The 20,992-nt window shown below is 39.2% G+C and overlaps 1 protein-coding gene across 1 annotated transcript; it reads right to left on the bottom strand.

Moving 5' to 3' along the window:
* Window positions 1-762: 762 nt before the first annotated feature.
* Window positions 763-20,296, bottom strand: LOC100552686 (gilatoxin). The gene is made up of 5 exons (XM_062962560.1): window positions 20,145-20,296; window positions 6,429-6,582; window positions 3,392-3,672; window positions 2,346-2,485; window positions 763-1,283 (listed from the first exon to the last, which is right to left on the bottom strand). Exons 1-5 carry the CDS (start codon window positions 20,194-20,196, stop codon window positions 1,116-1,118), a joined length of 795 nt encoding a protein of 264 aa, XP_062818630.1. The 5' UTR covers window positions 20,197-20,296; the 3' UTR covers window positions 763-1,115.
* Between the last annotated feature and the right edge of the window lie 696 nt (window positions 20,297-20,992).

Genomic DNA, 20,992 nt, shown 5'->3' with positions numbered 1-20,992 from the left:
ATTGACTGGAGACTACCTGTTTTTCTCTTCGGCTGTTGCTACTTGAGTAATTGTTTTTCCCTGTGATTTGTAATTGCAAGCCAGAAATTACTTTTCATGGGCATCTGGGATTTGCTATTTTGAAAGTTTGCTATTTGGTGCTGTTTGCTACAAGAGGAAAATCCACAGTGACATCATAAATTGATTTTTTAAAAATCATTTTGGCACTTGAAAAATTTCTTATGTCTACTTTTGCTCTCTTATGGTTATTCCCAGTTTGATGGGATAGGACTACAGCTGCTGAAATATTTTTTTTTAACCACAGTGGGCATGAGGTGAAAGAAAAAACTGCTGGGACAACTTTTATGCCTCTCTAATACTGTGGGTGCTGATATAATTTGGAGCTATACACAAATATTAGAAAGTAAAAAAGAAATAGATCTCCTTGCAAGATTGGAGCAGAGTAAGTGGCCTTGATGCAGTTGGACTACAGTTGCTAGCATTCTTCACCATTGGCTTTATTAGCTAGGGCTGTTTGAATTTGCAATTCTAGAGATTATGCAAGCATTTCTATGAAGTGAGCTATGTATGTGCAAACACTGCAATGAGTTCATTGGAGGGAAGGTTGATGGTAAATATAATAAGTAAGCGAATCAGGCTTTTATATTGACTTAAAAGTAGTTCCAAGGGGGGTGGAAACCCTTAAAAAAAACTAGATGATGATTCCAAGCATGTACTGTCCACAAGATCAGAAAACAAGTAGTAGACCCATAAATGATGACATTTTCGAGATGCTGAGGCCTCTATTTTATTTCAGTGTTCTAACTTTCAGAGAAGTTCACCTTAAGACTATGATTCTAATGCTGGGGTGCAGGGGAGAGAGATGTATGTTAATAGAACAAGACTTTGGCTCACTGACTTGGGAAAGAGCTCTCATTCAATTTATTGTAACTATTTGGAGCAGCCAATCTAGGAAGCTATAAGGATCTAGGATGCTTCTTTATCATGCTGTACCATCCTTTCCATGGTTGTTTTGAAGTAAGCTCAGGATTGCTCCCAGGAAGATAATGCATATAGATTTTCTGACTAAGAGTAAGAAGATGCCTATGGGGTTCCACATACACACTGATTTAATTTCAAGAGGTTTCTGGTGTATTATTCTCAATAATACTCTGGATCCAATCAAGGTAACTGTCGACCTTGACATAAACACCAGGCTCAAGGGGTTTAGCACAAGGATGGCCTCCAAACGAGAGGATGCCTTGAAGTTCGTCACCGCACATCAGGGGTCCTCCAGAATCACCCTGTGGAAAGGACAGAACAGAGATACATATCTATAAGTGTTTTTCTATATCACAGTTTCCTCCCAGAAATGAAGGAATCTCTCAGTAAGATAACACATTTAAACAATCAGAACAGTAGATGGGAAGCAACACTCTGAGGGCAGGGGAGCCCCAAGGACGGCTAATGACTCTGAACAAAGGATGCCCTCCAGGCAAGAGACAAACCTTTCCAATGCTAATTAGGGTGATTAACTGAAACATTAACACTGGCTTCCAACTGACAAAGGACTCTTGTCACACCCTGGACTCTCCACAGATATATATTTTTACCTTCCTTGCCTAGTTTATCCATACCTCACAACCTCTGAGGATGCCTGCCATAGATGTGGGCAAAACGTCAGGAGAGAATACTTCTGGAACATGGCCACACAGCCCGAAAGACATACAACAACCCTGTGATCCTGGCCATGAAAGCCTTCGACAATACATTTAAACAATGTTTAAATAAACAATAATGTTTAAATACTATTAAACATAAGGGACAGTGTAAACACTACACACAGCATTTTTATGATTCTGCTTTCGGTGTCTTGATTACATTCTATAGAATCCTAGGATTTGCAGCATTTGAAATTCTCTAAATTCTTGAGAGCCATTTGTTTGAGTATTGAACTATGACTTTGGTTTGAATCTCCAATCAGCCATCGAAATCAACTTGGTAACTAATGTAATCAATCAAGTCATTTTCTAGAACTTAAATTCAATTTTTACATTCAATTTAGAGTTTTGGCCTATATGTAATTCCTCTCTTGCCACTTTAATGCTTGTACACACTTGTCTGTTTTTGTTTGTGAATATGTCTGCATCAGGTGAATTCCAGTTACAAAATAGGTCAAATGAAATGTTGGACAGAGCATAAAAAAAATATTTGGATTCCATCTCTCAAAATGGTGGACTGGTGAGAGCTATAATCCAAAACAGTACTTTTTCTCAATACTGATTCCAGAGACTCACAAATTGAACATCTAGGCCTGTACTTCAGAAAGTAACTGATGTTTGTATTCCCCAAGGAAAGATCCTTACATGACATGAATCCTTGCCTCCTTCCAGAACTCCAGCACAAAGCAGTTTATCATATGCTGTACACCAAGGGTAAGCAGCTTCACACACCCCATTGTTGAGTATTTCAATGTCAACACAGTAAGGAAGAAGGGGATAAATATCTGAAAAGCAAAATAAAAGAAAAGGCACAATAAGAACCTTGCCAGGGGTTTATCTTGTAATGGATGGAGATTTCTGTATTTTTCTAAGGCTAGCCATGCAAAAGGTACACTTCCAGGATTATGGAGACTTTCAAATTAAGTCTTGGAACAGACCTGAAATGATTTGGGTTAATTTTAATCCGGTGATGACGATTATCATCAGTTGGATGGGATCATTTTTTTAAAATATGTTTTTACTGTAAATATCAGTAGAACAACAACAAAATCCATCAACATACACATCCAATCACATATTCTCGGTGAAAAACTACTTGACATAAATGGGAGATAAAAGTGGAATTAGCAAGTGTAATGTTACCAAATTGGATGGGATCATGACATTTAAATTTTATTTATTTATTATAATATTTATATCCCGCCCTTCTCACCCATCGGGGGACTCAGGGCGGCTTACAACAAAACACACATATAAAAACTGTACAATATACTATAAATCAGTTAAAAATTTAACTTACATAAGACATTCATAAAACTAAAGTGTAAGCCTTCTGCATCCAAGTTTAAAAATAACAGCCAAGATTGCATGGTTATGCTGACAGTGGGGGAAGTTATTTTTTTTGCTGGGCAGGTGATTACATAAGAAATCCGAAAACACATTGATGTGCATTAAGAGCTTTCTTTTGCACACTTTTATTATAGTGTGTTGTATGTTTGCCACCATTTGAAGCTAGCTCTCTGGGAGAGGATTTAACATACTTACATGCTGGGATTTAAAATCCCAGTACAAATGCTGGGATGCCATAGGTTGGAGCATTGAAGTACTATAACTGTGTAGTCTGAAACGGCCCATAGGTGAACACTCAGCCCTAGTCTGGATTTAGAGAACTATGTGCAACCACGTCTTACCTTCAGAAGCATTGATGGAGCCCCAGCCCATCACTTTGCATATTGTTCCCTCTTCGGGTACAGCAGTGGACAGGGGAACAGGTTGAACGTTGTCATTGTAGTCAACAGGGGCATTCAGTTTGACCAGCATTATATCATTTATGAAGGTATTCTGTGCACAGCTGTTGGAATCAGAGCTGGCAGCATCTGGATAGCATTTGGCTTCTGCAGAGGTTCTTAACTGCTCTCCCTCTCTCGGCACCTCTCTGTTGTGTACTCCAAGCTTCAACTGCATTCCAGACCTACAAGGAGATAGCAAAGACATTATGGAGCTCCTGAAACAGGGCACAGGTGGGCAGGTTTCTTATGTTAGTTCTTCCTATCCTTGGCTTTCCATATGTTGAAATTTCAGCTCTCAAAACCCTGAATCTGCGTGGCCAATTTTGGGAGATGTAATCCAACAATAGGTTGGGAATGGGGTTCCCAACTCTCAGAATCTATCTCTTAGGCCCTGTCTACACTGACGATTTAATGTAGTGCAAAGTTTGCTTCAAATAGTGGCAAGCAGACAACAAACTACCATAAAAGTGTGCAAAAGAAAGCCTTTAATGCAAATCAATGTGTTGTTGGATTTCCTATAAAATCACATGCACAACAAAACTACTTTTTTGATACTAATTTATAACTATAATTAAATTATTGGTATAGACTGGATATCAGTCTTAACAGTCCAAATTCTGTGTTCTAAAATGGAATCTGAGATCTCAGCCCCAAGTCTTATCATGTGATCTGTAACCCCTCCTACAATCTCAAGAAACATAGAGTAAAGGGAAAGCTGCATAACAAAACAAAACATACATATGCAACACAATAAGCAAACAGAATAATATGCAAACAAATTACTAGTGGAGGCTTAAAGAAGATTGCTATTTCCAACAATTCTTCCTTTGTTTCTCAGGGAAAGAAATCTCAGGGTTAGAGTGCCACATTGAAAAATGTGTGTCTGTCTATATGATTTCCTTGTTTGTAAGCCAAAGTGGTTTGTATTTAAAAGACATACTCCGTGCAACATTAGGGATGCTCAACACGGTGGTATGGGATTATATATATAATCCCATATATATGTATATATGAACACACACATACACATATATATATGGGTAAAAATAACAGTGGGTGCAAATATATTGTAGAATTGTATTGAATATTTTTTTAATATATATTTTTATTGAAGTTTTACCTTATAAGATAGAGTAAATTAACATTGAAAGAGTGAGAACATTTGATTGTATAGAAAGTGGGAAAACTGAGATTTAAAAAGGATCAAAAAGGGGGAGAGAGAGAAAACCAAAAACCAAAAACAAAGCTAAAATGTCCATATTTATATAAAAAAGAAAAAAAAATCTGAACAAATGGCGATATAAAAATGCAAAGTACTTGGCAAAGAAATACACCAAAAAGCAAAAGCAAAAAGCTCACTGTTTCACAACCTGTTCACAAGCCACCAGCAATTGTGAACTGTAGTTCTTTTTTTTTCTTCATCATGACCTTTTTTTTTTCCACAGAAGGAAGTTAAACGAGTGGTGAAAATTAAAATTTATAATAGTCAAATTTGAAACCCCCACGTTGAAATGGTCTTTCCTTCTAAAAACCTTTTGAAGGGATCCCAGACTTTCCTAAACTCAGAAGGGTCTTTTGACTGGAGATACCCTGTCAGAATGTCCATCTCAGCCACCTCCGTCACTTTCACGATCCATTCCTCCATTTCTGGTGTTTCCTCCAATTTCCAGGCTCGTGCATAAACTATTCTCGCAGCCGTTGTCATCAAAGTGAAGAGTTTATCATGTGGCTTCAGCAGTGATGTATCTGTTATTCCTAGTAGGAATATTTCTGGGTGCATGGGTATTTTTAACTTTAGTATTTTTTCAGTGGTTTTATGAATCTTAATCCAAAAGTTTTTTGCCTTCTTACAAGTCCACCACATGTGGAAAAATGATCCTGTTGCTTGTTTACATTTCCAGCAAGTGTTTTTTAATTGTGGCTGTATTTTGGCTAATTTAACAGGTGTCATATAAGCTTGATAAAACATTTTGTAGAAATTTTCTAGAAGGGAATAACTTCTGAAAATTTTTATTTTTACTCTCCAGAGGTATTCCCATTCATCTATGCTAATCGAGCGACCAATGTTTTTAGCCCATTTTACCATACACTCCTTGATATATTCATCTTCTGTGTGTAATTTTAACAGGAGACTGTAAAGCTTAGATAGTTGTTTATTTCTTGATTGAAGTATCTTATCAAGGTCTGTCTTTTCTTCTTCAAATCCTGTATGCACATCTTTTTGATATTGTTGGTGTATTTGTGCATATTCAAACCAGTTCATGTTATAGCCCTGCTGGTTTATTTCTATCAATGATTTCAGTTGGAGGTTATCTTGTGTTTTCTTGAGTATTTCCGCATATGTTGGCCATCTTTTATTGCCCTTTGAATTTCCACTTTGTTTGAAACTTTGTTGTATTGAATATTGAATATTATGGGTCTGCTGTATAACAAATGATGTATAGAAAATGTTTTAATAAATATTATTGTGTGAAAAAAGAAAGAATAATAGGGATGTTCAAATTTTCTCAGCCCTGTTGTAGGCAATGTCATGAGACTAAGTTAACAACCAGGCTGTCACTCTGTCTAAAAACTGGGCTATACATTTAACAAACAAGTTACATGACTGTAGACAGCATTAGGATACATAGGTGAGCTCTTTTTTTTAAAAAAAATGGCAAAATAACATTTATTGCCCAAGATGTGTGTGTGTGTGTGTGTGTGTGTGTGTTGTTTTTGTTTTTGCAGTGATCTTGTTATGAATACATTTTGGAGAGGTTATATAATGTATTTTCTTCACATGTTAAATGAAACATCCCAGAATCCTCCTGCCAATGTGGCTCCAGACAGTTCTGACAGTCTAGATCCAAGCTAGCAACATTTCTAGGCTCTGGGGCAAAGTTGACGAAAGCATTGCTGAACATTTCCAATTGGTTTCTAAACAGCTAACAATTCTCACCGTTCATAGCAGTGAGCAGCAGTGAGAACCCAGTCCTGATTGATCAATACTCCTGAACACTGGAGTCCGTTGGAGCCATAGATCCACGCGAGCCAAGGATGTCCATCCTCAGCACATATCTCACCTCCAATGATTCGGGTACGAAATGACAATGCTGCAACACAGACCAAGAAAACGTACCATGAAACACAAACCAAAATGCTTAAATACACAACAGCATCTCTCCTCCAATTACATTGGATTATCTCGGGCTGTATTTCAGAGGAAGGGACTAACCCGGCATCTCCTGAGCAACCTTTGCCTAAGATAATAATCCTATTAATTTAATGGGGTCAGCATAGGTTGATAAGTGATTTGAAGGCACATTCATACCCATAGGGACACACATTTACCATTAAGATACAGGACAACCACATATTTTGTCCATGAATATCAATACAGTTTCTATTTCTTTTTAAGTCTGTGGAGATTGAACACTTTGGGAGGAAAGTGCAACTCTGACATATAGTAAAGTCTCACTTATCCAACACTCGCTTATCCAATGTTTTGGATTATCCAAAACGCATTTTTGTAGTTAATGTTTTCAATACATCATGATATTTTGGTGCTAAATTCATACATACAGTAATTACTACATAGCATTACTGCGTATTGAACTACTTTTTCTGTCAAATTTGTTGTTAAACATGATGCTTTGGTGCTTAATTTGTAAAATCATAACCTAATTCGATGTGCAATAGGCTTTTCCTTAATCCCTCCTTATTATCCAATATATTTGCTTATCCAAGGTTCTGCCAGCCCGTTTATGTTGGATAAGTGAGAGTCTACTGTATATAGAGCTTTCCAACGCCAGCATCATAAATGCATGAACTTAAATGTCCCATTTGAAATTGCAATGGAAACCTGTCTTGAGTGGAGTCAATGGCAAGATCAGTACAGGACTACAGAGCAGATGTCCATGTTCCCATTCTGCAGCATGAACAGGAAAAGGGACAACTTGGCTCACAATAATTTGAGATCAGTAAGACATATTAATAGGTACCGCTCCGGCAGGAAGGTAATGGCGCTCCATGCAGTCATGCCGGCCACATGACCTTGGAGGTGTCTACGGGCAACTCCGGCTCTTTGGCTTAGAAATGGAGATGAGCACCAACCCACAGAGTCGGGCACGACTGGACTTTACCTTTACCTACCTAAAACATATCACCATCTAAAGAACCCAGCCCTGCTCCTTCCTAAGACCATTTGAAAGGAATGAGACATGCATACTTTCAAAATCCACAGTCTAGACCAGGAATGGGGAAACTTCAGCTCTCCAGGTGTTTTGGACTTCAACTCCCAGAAATCTCAGCCAGTTTACCAGCTGTTATGAATTGTGGAAGCTGAAGTCCAAAAACCTGGAGGGCCGAAGTTTGTCCATGCCTGGCCTAGACGTACCTAACTGCACCACTGAAAGTTGTCTGAGAGCAGGCACCATAATTGTGAAGGAAGCGGAGAGAGGAAAGCAAGAATTCATGCCTGGATAGAGCAACTATTGTCAAAATAGCCTTTCCCAGGCAACAGCCCTCCAGACATACTTCCTAATGTCACAGCTAGCTGACTGGGAAATCTTTGAAAGTGTATAACCACCTAACTACCCTAAAAGCATAAGTTACCACCTGATCTTGGAAACTAAGCATAGTCAGTTGGATAGGAAACTACAGTAGAGTCTTATTTATCCAAGCTAAACGGGCCGGAAAAAGCTTGGATAAGCGAATATCTTGGATAATAAGGAGGGACTAAGGAAAAGCCTATTAAACATCAAATTAGCTTATGATTTTACAAATTAAGTACCAAAACATCATGTTATACAACAAATTGGACAGAAAAAGTAATTCAATACGCAGTAATGTTATGTTGTAATTACTGTATTTACGAATTTAGCACCAAAATATCACAATATATTGAAAATATTGACTACAAAAATGGCTTGGATTATCCAGAGGCTTGGATAAGTGAGGCTTGGATAAGCGAGACTCTACTGTACCAAGAAATATCAGGTGCTGTGGGCTTTATTTCAGAGGAAGAAACTGGCAAAGCAACCTCTGAATATTCCTTGCCTAAGAAAACCTTTTGAAATTCATTTGGTTGCCATGTTTTGACAGCAGTCTTGAAGACATGGACACACAGATAACCCAACACATTTAGATAGCAGCCGATGAGGGAAGGTGCTGGCCAGGGTGTGTGTACGTATGGTGTGTATATTATTTGGCCTTCTTCTTCAAAAAAGAAAAGAATGCCTTGAGGCAAAGCTGAGATTTCTCCAGTATAAATTTGAAATTAGTTTTAGCACTGATGGTAGGCCTATCAGCCTACCATATGTCATTCACACATTCCTACCAGCAACCAGATAATATTTTTTCGAAGGTTTTCATGGCCGGGATCACAGGGTTGTTATATGTTTTCCGGGCTGTATGGCCATGTTCCAGAAGTATTCTCTCCTGAAGTTTCACCCACATCTATGGCAGGCATCCTCAGAGGTTGTGAGGCATGGAGAAACTAGGCAAGGAAGGTTAATATGTATCTGTGGAGAGTCCAGGGTGTGAGAAGAGTTCTTTGTCAGTTGGAAGTCAGCATGAATGTTGCAGTTAATCACCCTAATTAGCACTGGAAAGGTTTGTCTCTTGCCTGGGGGGCATCTATTGTTCAGAGTCATTAGATAATATAATATACTTTTTTTTAGATTAATTGTCTCTTTTATGCATAACCCTCTAGTCACTGCTTTCATGGTGTCCCATAGAACTCCTTTTGTCACCCCCTTTTCATTAAAGCCCCATATTTCTTGCCATTCTACTTGCATTCTGTCTACTATCTCTTTATAATTCAATATTTTCGTATTTAACCTCCACCTCTTCATTTTGTCATAATCACATTTCAGCACCAACTCAATCGATACCAGAGCATGATCCGAAATCTTAATTATCCCAATATCAGCATTTAACACTTTACTTAACATATTTTTGGAGACAAAAATATAATCTATTCTTGTATACACCTTATGCACCGATGAATAATATGTATATCTGCTTTCATTCCCTTTTACCAATCTCCACACATCCTTCAGTTGCCATTTATTCATTACTCTACTTAAGTCCGTTATTTCGATATTTCTTGTTTTTGATGTTAACATTGTTTTATCCTTCTTTGGGTCCATATAACAATTACAATCTCCTCCAAATATTACATTTTGTTGGTGATAATTCTCTATTTGCTCTAATACTTTTTCGTAAAATTCTTGCTGTTTAACATTTGGTGCATATACATTTACTAATACATATTTTTCTTCCCCTATTTCACCATATATTATTATGTATCTTCCCTCTTCATCTTTCAATACCTTATTTATACCCAAATTGCATTTCTTTGCTATTATTATAGCTACACCTCTTGACTTTGATGACCCAAAAGATTTCTCATAATTCCTTAACCAGCTCGACTTTAGTTCATTTGAGCCCAGTTTATTCTGATGCGTTTCCTGTAGGAAGATGACATCCGCCGCGTCCTTCTTCAGTAGGGCTTCAATCCGCCTTCTCTTAATTACCGTCCCCAACCCTCTCACATTAAGTGTTGAAATTCTTAATTTATGAGACATCATTTCCATTTCCCTTTAAAAGCTTTTTTGTGGCTTGAACCAATGTGAACCCTTGACCCTTACCCTCCCCTACCCTTGCCCACCCTTCCCCCCTCCTCCCCCTTGATCCCCCCCTTCCCTCATTCCCCCCTTCCTCCCCTTCCATTCTTCGGGACTCCTCGTCCCAATCATGGCCCCCGGCCTTCCCAATTGGGGAGGGGGAAGGCGAAGTCATCCCATGGCCCAGAGTCTCCCTCCCCCCGAGTGCTCATTTTAAATTCAATAATAAATTTAATTGCAGTGTTACGCTTTCTTCTTACATCCCGATTCCTCCAGTGGCGCCAAATAATTCCTCCGTTACTCCTGCTTCCGAACCCTTCTCCTCCTCCTCCTTTCGATCTCTCTCTTGTTTTCTTATTATACCGAGCTCCTCCAATAGTTGATGTCCTTGCTCCAATGAGTCTATTCTATATCTCTTGCCTTTCCATTGGAATTTGAGAAAGATAGGATATCCCCAAGTGTACAAAATTCCGGCCTTCATTAATTGGATCGTAATAGGCTTCATTGAATATCTCCAATTCTTAGTTTCAGTACAATAGTCATTGAATATCTCCAATTTTGAGTCGCCCATCTTTAAATATTCTGGGTTCTTCTTTAATATTTTCATCAAATTTTCTTTCTTTACGAAGTTTTGAAATCGGATTATTATATTCCTAGGAATTATTTTATTTCTTCCACTCGGAAGGCGATGAACTCTCTCGATATCTAATTCTGACCAGTTTAATATCGGCGTGATCTTTTGCAACCACTTCAAAATCTCGGTTTTCAGATCTTCTTTCTTATTCCCTTCTGGGTAGTTTCTAATTATTGCGTTGTTTCTTCTTTGATTATCTTGCATATACACGAACTTTCTTTCCACATCTGAAAGCCTATTTTCATTTTTTTGCGTTTGTTGTTTGAGTACAAGTTGTTCCTGTTTATTTTTCCCGATTTCAGATTTATTTGTTTGTATCTCTCCATGTGCTGTTTTCAAACTTTCTCTTATTGTCTGAAATTTTTCATCTGAGCTTTTCCTTTCTGCCTCCAATTGTGCTTTTATAAGTGTTTTTCTATATCACAGTTTCCTCCTAGAAATGAAGCTCAAGGAAGCTCTCAGTAAGATAACACATTTAAATAATGTTTAAATAAACAATAATGTTTAAATATGATTAAACATAAGGGACACAGTAAACACTACGCACAGCATTTTTATGATTCTGCTTTTGGTATCCTGACTACATTCTATAGAATCCTAGGATTTGCAGCATTTGAAATTCTCTAAATACTTGAGAGCCATTGGTTTGAGTATTGAACTATGACTCTGGTTTGAATCTCCACTCAGCCATGGAAATCAACTTGGTAACCAATGTAATCAATCAAATCATTTTTTAGAACTTAAATTTGATTTTTACATTCAGTTTTGAGTCTTGTAATTCCTCTCTTGCCACTTTAATGCTTGTACACACTTGTCTGTTTTTGTTTGTGAATATGTCTGCATCAGGTGATTTCCAGTTACAAAGTAGGTCAAATGAAATGTTGGACAGAGCATAATAAAATATTTGGATTCCATCTCTCAAAACGGTGGACTGGTGAGAGCTATAATCCAAAACAATACTTTTTCTCAATACTGATTCCAGAGACTCACAAATAGAACATCTAGGCCTGTACTTCAGAAAGTAACTGATGTTTCTATTCCCCAAGGAAAGATCCTTACATGACATGAATCCTTGCCTCCTTCCAGAACTCCAGCACAAAGCCCTTTATCATATGCTGTATACCAAGGGTAAGCAGCTTCACACACCCCATTGTTGAGTATTTCAATGTCAACACAGTAAGGAACAAGGGGATACATTTCTGAAAAGCAAAAGAAAAGAAAAAGGGCACAATAAGAACTTTGCCAGGGGTTTATTTTGTAATGGATGGAGATTTCTGTATTTTTCAAAGGTTAGCCATGCAAAAGGTACACTTCCAGGATTATGGAGACTTTCAAATTAAGCACGTTCAATGCTCATGCTTCACCTGTGAGAAGAATGATGGACACACTGAAATTTTTCTAATACAAGGATGGGAGTTATGCAGTTTATTGCCCCAAATTGCTATGTGTGTGTGTGTAAAGAAATCCTTGCAAAGTTGCTTGCAAAAGATCTCTGCAAAAAGGGAGTTGAGCTTTTGCAGAGGCAAGCCACGCCTCAAACAATGTATCGGTTTGCTGGCAGATGGCTGGATTTGTCAGTTGGGAATCTGGGCTTGCAGGGAGAGTACAAAAAAGACAGGCTCTCTAGCTACGGTCAAGTAGCAGTTTAAATATGATATGCTGGGTATATTGAATGCTGATTGATTAGTTATTGATCCTATGCAACTACAAGGACATCGTACGATTGCTGAACTGTTTATTTGACTTCAACTCAACAAGTAAAGTTTTCTTTGTTCTTTTAATTCCTCTGCCTGGTCTGAGTCTTTTGCACATGGTGTTAACTGGACGCTGCTGGTTCCGCTATACACACTCACTAATACAGTTCTCCAGCTCTTGTGGGGTTGCAACGCCCAATAGGCCTCCCCACACAGCCAGTGGTGAGGAATGCAGTCCAATGACCTGCAGCAATTTTTTGGTCTTGGATTGAAGTCGGAGGAGCCCTTTTGTAGCAAAAAAAAAAATCTTGAGAGATACTGCTTCACTGAGAGTGTAATGAAGTCAATTAGAACAGACCTGAAATGATTTAGGGATGATGATGATGATGATATCATCATCATTATTATCATATCTAATCCCCCCCCAAATTTGAGACTCAAAATGGCTCACATTTTAAAAAAAACAATACAATTCAAAACATATAAAAAGTGAACATTCATAGAGAATTTCTACCAAGAGACAAAACAGTGTTGTCAGCCTCCAAGCAGCTTTCACTGTCCCCCGTCCTACAACACCTGCAGCAACTTTAGTTCCTTACCCTTCCACATTGCAACGTTTACTTCATCCTCCTCATCTTCCTTTCCCCCCCACTATCAGCATAATCATGCAATCTTGGCTGTTATTTTTAAACTTGGATGCAGAAGGCTTACACTTTAAATGCCATGGTCCCATCCAATTGATTCCTGTAGTCTGGAGAGCATCTAGAGTTCTCTGTAAGAGGATTTAACATACTTCATCAAAGTACAAATGCTGGGATTGTGATCGAGGTGACCACCCTCCCCCCCAGGACTTTGTAAAAGATAGTTCAAAAATCAATATATATATTCCATATATTTATAGTAGAAGGTGATTGAGACTTTTTACTGGAGTTTACTGTGGATTATCCCTGCACTCTGAGGCAAGAGATAACAACTTCATGAATTGTAAAATCATGCTGCTAAAACTCCACTTTTATGAATTTCCATGCTGGGTTCTCCAGATGTTATGAACTTCGTTCTTATCAAATATTTTCAATTGTTTATATCATTCATGATTCCCCTTTATGCAATGTAACTCACTTTTATGGATTCTCCCTTATTTCCATGAAATCTATCTGTCTGCCTATATGTATTTGTACTCTTTGGGATCCCCGGAAAATATGTATTTTTCCCAGCAGGGTTTATATTCCAACTTTATTTTATTTTTCATTTTATTTCATATAATTGTCAAGTCATGAAATCAAATAGGAAATATTTTGAACTCAACCTGAACCCCAGAACCTATCCCATTTCCTATGACCCAGGCTTCCCTTCCCAAAAACAAAAGGATAATCTGCCACCGCTAAACCCAATCAAATTCAGATTGCATGGACAATATAGGGCTTGAGTCGCCGAATTCGGAGTGTTGTCCTAAAGGTGATTTGCCTCAAGACAAACATTGTCATATCTCACCCAAAGGAAAATCCAGGACACCTCAGGAAGGCGCCCTGCAGAGCCTGTCAATTATGGCTCATCACCACCCATCTCTACTTCCACCTCTGACACCCCAAGGCATATCTAAAATCTGTATACGTGACAGAAACCCGGACATCCTTGATTGCTGCCATTAATCCCTTTAGAAATCGGTCTAGCAGGAATTAATCCGATCTTTCCTGCCCTGTCACTTCATTGTTTCAATAACTCCCGCCTTCTCCTTCCTGATTGGCTCGAGTAGAGACAAAAAGCAGCTTCCTATTGGGCCAACGGAGCAAGGCGGGAAATGAAAGCCCGCCTTGTTCAACCTTCTAGCCTATCAGCGATCAGATGGGCGGGGGAGCAGGGCGGGAAATTCAAAGGGCTGTCAGACTGAAACTTTGTATAAATATGGCTTTATTTTGATTATGTGGTACCCTAGTAGACTGAATGATCACTACTAGAGTCCTTTTCAGCTGAATCGCTCAATAAAGACTCCTTGGCGGAATTTTCCTTCAACTTCGGCGGACCTTCTTCATTTCGGCTTCAGGTTGTATTGTGGCTCATATTTTCCTATTGGCTCCGCCAAGGTCCGTTCTCTCAGGACCGGGTCGGGTCTCTCCTTAAGGGCCCGATCCCCTAAAACGCGGTCGACAACAGGATGCCATAGGTGTTGTGGTAATCTCTGAATGGTTAGACTCAATTTAACCCTCTCTGGGGGAGATTCCACCAAAATCAGCAGAGTAGCAAAAGCAAAGCTTTCAAATGCAACAGTTACTTACACTGGCGAGCAAGAGAAGCCTTTAGGATTGCAATGGACTGCAGAGTCTCAATAAAAGTTCAAAAATTATTTATTTAGGTAAAAAGAACTCCATTGTAGATAGAAAAGCTTGGGAGCTGTCTAGATTACTATAGACTGGTTTCTAAGGAAAAATAAGAAAGGAAAAATAACAAACATCTACATAGTTACATCTTGCCAGGAGAGATGGCAGGATGCTGTTTGTTAGTTTGAAGAACAAAAGAAGAAGGGAGAACCAAAAATGGTTCCAACCGCATGGTCCAGTTTATTGGGGCCATAAAAGACATTCTGACCAATGGGAAGTTAGTGTCCCTAAAGATTCACATTTCTACTAACTTCAAAGTAAGGGATGTGACGTAAACAGGATAGAGTGAAACACAGTAAAGCCTATCTAGGCATGCTTTGGAAACAGGGAAAGGATTCCCTCAATCTAACTCTATCATCTATCTAACTACATTTGGACTTGAGTAGTCCAGGATGATTTCCCAACAATAGGTTGGAGTCATGAAGTGGCACTGAAGTACTATAATTGTATAGTGTGAAAGGGCTCATAGGCGGGCACTGAGCTCTGGTCTGGTTTTAGACAAACACCTGAAAGAGCTATGTGCAACCATGTCTTACCTTCAGAACTGTGGATGGTGCCCCAGCCCATCACTTTGCATTCTGTTCCCACTTCGGGTACAGCAGTGGGCAGGGGAACAGGTTGAATGTTGTCATTGTAGTCAACAGGGGCATTCAGTTTGACCAGCATTATATCATTTACAAAGGTTTTCTCTGCACAGTTGTTGGAATCAGAGCTGGCAGCATCTGGATAGCATTTGGCTTCTGCAGAGGTTCTTAACTGCTCTCCCTCTCTCGGCACCTCTTTGTTGTGTACTCCAAGCTTCAACTGCATTCCAGATCTACAAGGACAGAGCAAAGACAGTATGGAGCTCTTGAAACAGGGCACAGGTGGGCAGATTTCTTGTGATAGTTCTTCCTATCCTTGACTTTCCATATGTTGGAATTTCAACTCTCAGAACCCCGAATCTGCATGGCCAATTTTGGGAGATGTAATCCAACAATAGGTTGGGAATGGGGTTCCCAACTCTCAGAATCTTAGGCCCTATCTGCACTGATGATTTAATGTAGTGCAAAGCTTGCTTCAAATAGTGGCAAGCAGACAACAAACTACCATAAAAGTGTGCAAAAGAAAGCCCTTAATGCACATCAATGTGTTTTTGGATATCCTATGTAATCACCTGCACAATGAACCACCTTTTTCAATACTAATTTGAAACTATAATTAAATTATTGGTGTAGATAGGATATCAGTCTTAACAATCCAAATTCTGTGTTCTAAAATGGAATCTAAGATCTCAGCAGTCCCAGATCTGATCATGTGATCCTTAGCCCCTCCCACAACCTCAAGAAACCTAGAATAAAGGGAAGCTGCATAACAAAACAAAACATACATATAGAACACAGTAAGCAAACAGAATAATATACAAACAAATTATTAGTGGAGGCTTGAAGAAGATTGCTATTTCCAACAATTCTTCCTTGTTTCTCGGGAAAGAAATCTCACGGTTAGAGTACCATGTTGAAAAATGTGTGTCTGTCTATATAATTTCCTTGTTTGTTAGCCAAGGTGGTTTATATTTAAAAGACATACTCCATGCAACATTAGGGATGCTCAACACGATGGTATGGGATATATATATATATATATATATATATATATATATATATATATATATGAAAAAAACAGTGGATGCAAAAATGTATTGTAGAATTGTATTAAATATTGAATACAGTGTTCTCTCACTTATCGTGGTGTTATGTTCCAGGACCACCTGCGGAAAGTGAAAATCCATGAAGTAGGGACACTATATTTATTTTACTATTTATACATTATTTTAGTAGTTATACACTATTTTAAGTCTTTATAAACCCTCCCCACACACTTATATACTACGTAACCCTGTCTCATTCCCATTTCTGGAGCTGTGAACAAATGAAAGAAAACAAGATGCGACGGTTACTGAGCCAATCAGCGACTGGGATACAGAGCAGCATCCTCTGGTTGGCCGCTTTCCATCAATCAACCCATCGTGTGTTGTTTACAATCTCACATTGGCAAGCGGCCGTTGCACAAATCCTACTTTTCTGAGAAAATACACTATTCACTGTAAATCGTAATTTTGTATGATTTATTGAAAAGCCGCAAAACAACGAATCCACAAAAAGCGAACAGCGAAGTAGCGAGGAAACACTGTATTATGGGTCTGCTGTATAAGAAATGATGTATAATGCGGAAGTACAGCCACTACTAGACGGTGAAGCAACAGCTCCCCCTGTGGCCGGAATCGTGAAGCTGGAAAAATGTTAAAAATGCCTCTGAGTCTGTCTAATGTATGTTGTTTGTCTGTTGGCATTGAATGTTTGCCATATATGTGTTCATTGTAATCCGCCTTGAGTCCCCTTCAGGGTGAGAAGGGCGGAATATAAATACTGTAAATAAAGAAAATAAATAAATAAATATAACAAACGTTTTAACAAATATTGTGTAAAAAAGAAAATAATAATATTGATGCTCAAGATTTCTCAGCCCTGTTGTAGGCAATGTCATGAGACTAAGTTAACAACCAGGCTGTCACTCTGTCCGCACGCAGTCTAAAAACTAGGCTATACATTTAACTAACTAACAAGTTACATGACTGTATAATGCATTTTCTTCACATGTTAAATGAAACATCCCAGAATCCTCCTGCCAATGTGGCTCCAGACAGTTCTGACAGTCTATATCTAAGCAAGAAACTTTTCTAGGCTCTGGGACAAAACTGACGAAAGCATTGCTGAACATTTCTAACTAGTTTCTAAACAGCCAACAATTCTCACCGTTTATAGCAGTGAGCAGCAGTGAGAACCCAGTCCTGATTGATCAATACTCCTGAACACTGGAGCCAGTTGGAGCCATAGATCGACACGAGCCAAGGATGTCCATCCTCAGCACACTCCTCACCTCCAATGATCCAGTTACGAGATGGCAATGCTGCAACATAGACCAAGAAAACACATCATGAAACGCAAACCAAAATGCTTAAATACACAATTGCATCTCTCCTCCAATTACATTGGATTATCTTAGACTGTATTTCAGAGGAAGGGACTAACCCGGCTTCTCCTGAGCAACCTTTGTCTAAGATAATCCTATTAATTTCATGGAGTCAACATTGGTCGATAAGGGATTTGAAGGCACATACATACACATGGGAACATACGTTTGCTATTAACATACAGGACAACTACGTATTTTGTCCATGGTTTTCTTGTGAATATTTGGTCTTAAAATAGATCAATACAGTTTCTATTTCTGTGGAGGTTGAACACTTTGGGAGGAAAGTGCAACTCTGACATATATAGAGCTTCCCAACGCCAGCATCATAAACGCGTGAACTCAAATATCCCATTTGAAATTGCAATGGAAGCCCGCCTTGAGTGGAGCCAATAGCAAGATCAGCACAGATCAAAGCAGATGTCCACATTCCCATTCTGCAGCATGAACAAGAAAGAGGACAACTTGGCTCACCATATTTTGAGATCAGGAAAGTAAGACATATTACCATTGAAAGAACACAGTGCTGCTCCTTCCTAAGACCATTTGAAGGGAATGAGACGAGCGTACTTTCAAAGTCCACAGCCTAGACCAGGCATGGGAAAACTTCAGCGCTCCAGGTGTTTTGGACTTCAACTCCCAGAAATCTCAGCCAGTTTACCAGCTATTAGGAATTGTGGAAGCTGAAGTCCAAAACACCTGGAGGGCCAATGTTTGTCCATGTCTGGCCTAGACTTACCTAACTGCACCATAAGTTGTCTTAGAGCAGGCACCATAATTGTGAAGGGTGCTGAGAGAGTAAAGCAAGAATTTGTGCCTGGATTGAGCAACAATTATTGTCAAAATAGCCTTTCCCAGGCAACAGCCCTCCAGACATACTTTCTAATGTCACAGCTAGCTGACTGGGAAATCTTTGAAATTGTATAACCATCTAACTACCCTAAAAGCATCAGTTACCACCTGATCTTGGAAGCTAAGCATAGTCAGCTCTGATTATTAGTTGGATAGGAAACTACAAGGAAATACCAGGTGCTGTGGGCTTTATTTTAGAGAAGAAACTGGAAAAGCCACCTCTGAATATTCCTTGCTTAAGAAAACCTTGTGAAATTCATTTGGTTGCCATGTTTTTACAGTTGTCCTGAAGACATGGAAGCACACACAACCCAACACATCTAGATACAGTAGAGTCTCACTTATCCAACATAAACGGGCCAGCAGAACGTTGGATAAGCGAATATGTTGGATAATAAGGAGAGATTAAGAAATAGCCTATTAAACATCAAAATAGGTTATGATTTTACAAATTAAGCACCAAAACATCATGTTATACAATAAATTTGACAGAAAAAGTAGTTCAATACACAGTAATGCTATGTAGTAATTACTGTATTTATGAATTTAGCACCAAAACATCGCAATATATTGAAAACATAAACTACAACAATGCGTTGGATAATCCAGAATGTTGGATAAGTGAGACTCTACTGTAGTAGCAGGTGAGGGAAGGTGCTGGCCATGGTGCGTGTACTATTTGACCATCTGCAAGAAGAGGAATGCCTTGAGGCAAAGTTGAGATTGTGTTGTCAAAAGCTTTCATGGCTGGGATCACAGGGTAGTTGTATGTTTTCCGGGCTGTAAAGCCATGTTCCCGAAGTATTCTCTCCTGACGTTTCGCCCACATCTATGGCAGGCATCCTCAGAGCCTCACAACCTCTGAGGATGCCTGCCATAGATGTGGACGAAACGTCAGGAGAGAATACTTCTGGAACATGGCCATACAGCCTGGAAAACATACAACAACCCCAAAGTTGAGATTTCTCCAGTAGAAATTTGCAATTAGATTTAGCACTGATGGTAGGCCTATCAGCCTACCATATGTCATTCACACATTCCTACCAGCAACCAGATAATATGCAGCTCAGAAGAAATGTCAGAATGTAAGACAAGGGTGGGAGAACTCAGGTCTGTCCTCCTGGGATCTCAAAGTGCCATGTCCTCCTCACCATTAGACTATCACCAATAGTTTCATAGCTTTTATTCACTCACCTGCATCTAAAATTTTGGAATGTCTCTTCAAATGCTTAGTTATTTTCATTAAGAGCAAAAAGCAGAACTATGCTGGTATTTTTATGCTGTGGAATCACCCATCAATATAGCTGAATTTGGGGTGGAAAGAAGTTCAGCCCTTAAGCTAAATATATGGGCCACTTGCACACAAGCTGCTATAGAAATGTTCACATGAAGAAAAAGAAACAAAGCATACAGACCCTTCATATCTATACACCCATCCTAGTTTCACATTATTGCTACCATGAAATCGGAGGTCCTTACCAAAAGACAGCTGCAGCAACAGAAAGGTAGCCAACAACTTGGTGACTTCCATGGTGGTAGGGCTGCCTGGTGAGGTGTCCGTCCGTTCTTTTAAGGTGGCAGGCAGGTTCAGCGATTAAGAAAATGCAATGTAATTTTTTTTGGCTCACCCCTTTGATTCCTGTTTTATGCGATTTTTCTTCCTGGAGAGTTGAATTATACTTCCCCGTCCCTGTCCTCAGTTCCTCTAATGAGTAATATATTTGGTTTACAATCCAGCAATAATTTTGCTTCTTTTGCCCTTAGGTCAGGATGACATTCAGGTTAAAAAAAATAGAGAGGTACCCAGCATTATTACTGAGTTTAATTGTGATTTGTTAGATGTTTCCTATTTCTTTTTGGACTCAGACCTCGAATGGCTGAGTTTTAACTTGAAACTTGATAATGACAGAGTTGTGGGGAGGCCTGTGGGTTGGCAGGCCAATGGACCTAAGAGATAGACACATTTCACCCAGTATTTTAGGATATTTGAATCTGCCTAAGTACTTTCTATTTGCCTCATGCAGGTGGCAATCATGGAAGGTTGACCGCATTTGTGAGAATGTTATGGTTGAGCCTTCTGGCTCCGGTACTAGGAGACGGGGTCGTAAGACTCCTCGAGAGTCAGACTCTTTTGAGGAGCGTGAAAGGAAACGGCTCCGGGACTTATTTGCAGAACCAACAGATGAAGACTCATTTGAGGGTTTTACCGAGGGAATGAAGGAAGAGATGGTTAGCTCAGAGGAGGATGACATGGAGTGGACTCGTGTGAGGGAGGATTTGGGTGTCACCGGCAATGATAGCATGGGAGGCGATTGGCGGGTTGCAGG

Source organism: Anolis carolinensis, unplaced genomic scaffold, assembly GCF_035594765.1.
Source record: "Anolis carolinensis isolate JA03-04 unplaced genomic scaffold, rAnoCar3.1.pri scaffold_10, whole genome shotgun sequence".
NCBI lineage: Eukaryota > Metazoa > Chordata > Lepidosauria > Squamata > Dactyloidae > Anolis > Anolis carolinensis.
This window is presented reverse-complemented; position numbering and strand designations above follow the sequence as displayed.